A 5223-nucleotide genomic window follows, 5' to 3' on the forward strand; every position below is an offset into this window, starting at 1 on the left:
ACGGAGGACATCAGCAGCGTCTATGAGATCCGCGAGAAGCTGGGCTCGTGAGTGTGGCCACGAATGTGTTGTGTGTGCATGAGTGTCAGGGAGTGTGCGTCAGTGGCTGTGTGGGCGTGTGTGCGTGGGATGGGTGGCCTGAGATGGAGAGGGCCTCCCCTTCTGCTTCAGCTAGGGGGGGCCCTTCCTCCTCCCCACCTCTCCTCTCCCCACCCTCTCCTCCCCTCCTCTACCTCTGTCTCTCCATCTTGCCCCCTCCCTTCCTGCCTCCGCTGTCTCCACGGCAGGGGTGCCTTCTCCGAGGTGGTGTTGGCCCAGGAGCGGGGCTCCTCACACCTTGTTGCCCTGAAGTGCATCTCCAAGAAGGCCCTTCGAGGCAAGGAAGCCCTGGTGGAGAATGAGATTGCGGTGCTCCGCAGGTGTGTGCCTGGCACTGGCTGCTAGGGCTTAAGGCCTGTGGGGCAGTGTCCTGGGATGGGGTGCCCTGCCTCCTCTGTGCCCCAGGAAGGCCTGTGTGGGGCTGTGCCTTGTGGGATTGGGCAGGGGTGGCTTGTGGTAGGGAAGCGGGCAGAGGTGGAAGGAAGCACCCCTAGGCCCCAAGGCCAGAGGGGGCTGCAGTGGCCTACAAGGTTTTTTTTTTTTAAAAATATATATATTTCTATTGATTTCAGAGAGGAAGGGAGAGGGAGAGAGAGATAGAAGCATCAATGATAAGAGAGACATCAGTCATTGATTGGCTGCCTCCTGCACGCCCCACAGTGGGGATGGAGCTCACAACCCGGCCATGTGCCCTGACCAGGAATTGAACCATGACCTCCTGGTTCAGAGGTCAACGCTCAACCACTGAGCCACCCCGGCTGGGCCAAGGGCTTTTTAAAAAATATATTTTTATTGACTTCAGAAAGGAAGAGAGAGGGAGAGAGAGATAGAAATATCAATGATGAGAGAGAGTCATTGATCGGCTGCCTCCTTTATGGCCCCTACTGAGGATTGAGCCTGCAACCTCGGGCATGTACCCTGACTGGGAATTGAATTGTGACCTCCTGGTTCATAGGTCGACACTCAACTACTGAGCCAAACCAGCTAGGGCAGGGTTGTTGTTATTTTTTAAAATTTTTTTATTGATTTCAGAGAGGAAGGGAGAGGGAGAGAGAGATAGAAACATCAATGATGAGAGAATCATTGATCGGCTGCCTCCTCATGCTCCCCACTGGGGATCAGGCCCACAACCCGGGCATGTGCCCTGACTGGGAATCAAACCATCACCTCCTGGTTCATAGGTTTACGCTCAACCACTGAGCCACACTGGCCAGGCTACAAGGGCTTTTTCTTGCTGTTGCAGGGTCAGCCACCCCAACATCGTGGCTCTGGAGGACGTCCACGAGAGCCCCTCCCACCTCTACCTGGCCATGGAGCTGTGAGGAGGGCAGGGCAGGCTGGGGGCTGGGTGCTGAGTGTGGGATGAGGGGCCTGGCTCAAACGAGCACCTGCTCCTCACAGGGTGACAGGGGGCGAGCTGTTCGACCGCATCATGGAGCGTGGCTCCTACACAGAGAAGGATGCCAGCCACCTGGTGGGCCAGGTCCTCGGCGCTGTCTCCTACCTGCACAGCTTGGGCATCGTGCACCGCGACCTCAAGGTGCCTGCCCTCTCACCCACTTGCCCAGGCCTTACGCAGCCTCCTGTGCACCAAGGGTCTGGGGGACGTGAGGAGGCCCAGCCCCTGGTCCCAGCCCCTAGGACCATGCCAGGGCTGACCTCTGGCCTCCCGTGTGTCCTAGCCTGAAAACCTCCTCTATGCCACGCCATTCGAGGACTCCAAGATCATGGTCTCCGACTTCGGCCTGTCCAAAATTCAGGCTGGCAACATGCTGGGCACCGCCTGTGGGACCCCAGGATATGTGGGTATGTGAGGGGGGATCCCTGAGGGGGCTGGGGGACCCCGTGGGAGCTGTGGTGCCCGGGGCAGGGCAGGTGGCTGGCCATTCCTGGGGTGACTAGGCGGAGCCAGGCAGCGCTGAAGGCTGGTGTGTGTGTGCGCGGGTGTGCGTCTGTCTGTCTCTGGCCCCCAGCCCCGGAGCTCTTGGAGCAGAAACCCTACGGGAAGGCCGTAGATGTGTGGGCCCTGGGTGTCATCTCCTACATCCTGTGAGTGACCACTGGGAAGGCTCTTCTTCTGCCCGCCTGCCCCCTGCTGGGTTGGGGAGGGTTGGACAGCTGGGTGATTCATCTGTGGGCGCCAGGCTGTGTGGCTACCCTCCCTTCTACGACGAGAGCGACCCCGAACTCTTCAGCCAGATCCTGAGGGCCAGCTACGAGTTTGACTCTCCCTTTTGGGATGACATCTCCGAATCAGGTGAACTTGAGGCTGGCCCCGAGCTCAGGGAGGGGAGGGGTCGCGATGAGGGGAATGGGGGCGGGCTGGGCTGACCTGGCCTCCCTGCTCCAGCCAAAGACTTCATCCGGCACCTTCTGGAGCGAGACCCGCAGAAGAGGTTCACGTGCCAGCAGGCCTTACAGCATCTTTGGTGAATGGAACCCCTGCCAAGCTGTCCCAGGGCCGGAGGGAGGGACCACGCCCTCAGAGACCCCCCACCCCCCACTGACCCCTGGCCTCCCGCTAGGATCTCTGGGGATGCTGCCTTTGACAAAGACATCCTGGGCTCGGTCAGTGAGCAGATCCAGAAGAATTTTGCCCGGAACCACTGGAAGGTCAGTATGGGTCAGGCCGTGGACCTTTCTGGCTCCAGGTTGCCTCCCTTCCCCACCTGCCCTACCCCTCAGCCTCAGGGGGAGGCTGCCAGTAGCCTGTCTGATCTTTGAAATCTCAGGGGCCAGGGCCGGTCATAAGCCTGATACCCCCCTCTCCCTGCAGCGAGCATTCAATGCCACCTCTTTCCTGCGCCACATCCGAAAGCTGGGGCAGAGCCCAGAGGGTGAGGAGGCCTCAGAACGGAGGATGGCCCGCCACAGCCACCCGGGCCTCGGGGCTGGCCAGCCCTCCAACTGGTGAGGCCCAGGTACGTGGGGGTGGGCCCTACATCCCCTAATAGGAGGTGGTTCCTGGGTGAGCTTAGAGCAGCGGTTCTCAACCTGTGGGTCGCGACCCCTTTGGGGGTCGAACGACCCTTTCACAGGGGTCGCCTAAGACCATCGGAAAACACATATATAATTACATATTGTTTTTGTGATTAATCACTATGCTTTAATGATGTTCAATTTGTAACAATGAAAATACATCCTGCATATCAGATATTTACATGACGATTCATAACAGTAGCAACATTACAGTTATGAAGTAGCCACGAAAATAATTTTATGGTTGGGGGTCACCACAACATGAGGAACTGTATTAAAGGGTCGCGGCATTAGGAAGGTTGAGAACCACTGGCTTAGAGGGTGTGGAGCCCCATGTGGCCAAGAGCTAAGTGGGGTGGACCCCAGAGAGCAGAGGGCTGAGGGCAGAGAGCGCAGATGGAAGGGAGGGTCCAGGGTTCCGGGAGAGGTAGATGAGAGAGGGGCCAGCAGGGGCTGGGGACTGCGAGCACCGTGAGGATCCGAGAGGGGCCCAGTGCCAAGACCCAGTGAGCCCCGTCCGCAGCTGAGAGCCTTGACTGGGAGCCGGGCACAGTGCGGGCCGGGGTGCCTCCTGACTGTTCCTCTCCTTGTGTGCTTCTCTCTCTCCCTCCACCCCTGGCAGATGCTGAGGCTGAGTGCACTGACCCCCGATTCTCTTCCCACGGATCCTCTCAGTCCTCTCCCCCATCCCCGCACCCTGGGGCTGGCCTCTGATGGAGAGTTTGAGACGTGTGTGGCACGTGGCACTCGGGTGGGAGTGGGGCACCCCTCAGGCTCTGCCCTTGCCGAGGGGCTGGTGGGGCATGTCCGAAGGGGCTCCCCTCCCCTGTCGCTGCCGCAACCCTTCTAGACGCTGAGGAGGCTCCAGGGGCTCCTTCCTGCACGCTGTTCTGCGCTTCGCTGACTGTGGGTGGTCCCGCTTGTGTCGTGGCCTCCGGCTCCCCTCCGGTTTTCCCCAAATCAATAAAGACAGACAGAGCAAAGGGCCTGGGGCCGGTGGTGAGCTGGAGGGAGGGGGAAGGGGCAGGGATGGGGGAAGAGGGAAGGGATGGGTATCACCTGTGGGAAAGAAATCAAGGAGGCAGGACCACACCACCTGACCTAGCCCACTGCCACCCACACTTCTGAACCCCTTGGATCATGGCAGACAAACTCCCGGTTGTCCAAGAACTTTCTGTCCCTGCCCTGCCCCCCACATGCCAGCAAGAGGCAGCCCAGATAGCAGCTCTGCCACCCTGGAGGTGGGCCTGCGTGTGGCTCTGGCTGCCAGCAGAGGGGGCTGGTGGGAGGCCCCATGGGTACCCAAGTCTCCAGGACCCCGGGGGTGGGCTGCAAATGCCCCTGTTGTTCAGGGCCAGCCAGGAAGGGCTCACAGGCGAGTGAAGGCCTGTAGCCTGGGGGGCGCCCAGAGTCCCAGCCTGCTGCCTCCAACCTCTCCCCACAGTATTTCCAGCACACACTTTCCTATGGGGAAGGCTAGTGTCAGAGGGTGCAGGGGAGCCCATTGGCCAGGAGAGGGCGCCACCGGGCCGCAATCGCTGTGCTGTGCTGAGCTTTGGAGACCATGGGCTCCAGGCTGGGGGAACCCAGGCTGGGCTGGTTATGGCTCCTGGTGTGAAGAGCAATGGCCGGTCTTCTGGTCTGCCCCTCACACCCCAATTCTGGAAGGGCCCAAGCCTCTCCTGGACCCACTAGGCCCTTCTCCTGTGCCCACCAGGGGAAGACCCCCTAGGCCCACACCTCAGTCCCAGCCAGAGCAGAGATAGCACCCTCAGAGTTTGGGGCCAGCTGGCTACTCCTTCCTCCCCTCTGGGACTCCTGCCAGCCCCATCGCGGAGTGCGATGGAGAGGGACCTTCTGTGGGCCTTCAGGACCTGAAGGGGAGCAGTGACACTCAAAGCAGGGCTGGCCTGGGTCTCAGGGGCAGGGACGGGATCAGGATTTGGGGTTGGAAACAGGGGGCCTGGCTTCCATTGAGGAGAGTGGCTGGGGGTGATTCCCAGGCCCACAAGCCCCTCTGCAGCCTTCTCCTCCCAGCATCCTCCCACCACCTTCCTGCTCCACACTTCCCATGCACCCCCCCCCCCCCCCCCCCCCCCTCCACCCCCACCCCCCCCCCCCCCCCCCCCCCCCCCCCCCCCCCCC

The 5223-nt window shown here is 60.8% G+C and overlaps 1 protein-coding gene across 1 annotated transcript in view; it reads left to right on the forward strand.

Annotated features, from left to right (window-relative positions):
• PNCK (pregnancy up-regulated nonubiquitous CaM kinase) overlaps window positions 1-4056 on the forward strand; it is a 4214-nt gene extending 158 nt beyond the window's left edge. The window contains exons 2-12 of the mRNA XM_005886169.1: window positions 7-47; window positions 288-419; window positions 1343-1417; window positions 1501-1639; window positions 1782-1905; window positions 2073-2148; window positions 2244-2356; window positions 2450-2528; window positions 2625-2712; window positions 2876-3020; window positions 3701-4056. Of these exons, the coding sequence (XP_005886231.1) occupies window positions 7-47; window positions 288-419; window positions 1343-1417; window positions 1501-1639; window positions 1782-1905; window positions 2073-2148; window positions 2244-2356; window positions 2450-2528; window positions 2625-2712; window positions 2876-3013 (1005 nt within the window). The 3' untranslated portion in view covers window positions 3014-3020; window positions 3701-4056. The remainder of the gene's footprint in view (window positions 1-6; window positions 48-287; window positions 420-1342; window positions 1418-1500; window positions 1640-1781; window positions 1906-2072; window positions 2149-2243; window positions 2357-2449; window positions 2529-2624; window positions 2713-2875; window positions 3021-3700) is intronic.
• Window positions 4057-5223: the final 1167 nt, after the last annotated feature.

The sequence above is a fragment of the Myotis brandtii genome, unplaced genomic scaffold, assembly GCF_000412655.1.
Source record: "Myotis brandtii unplaced genomic scaffold, ASM41265v1 scaffold959, whole genome shotgun sequence".
NCBI classification, from domain to species: Eukaryota; Metazoa; Chordata; class Mammalia; order Chiroptera; family Vespertilionidae; genus Myotis; species Myotis brandtii.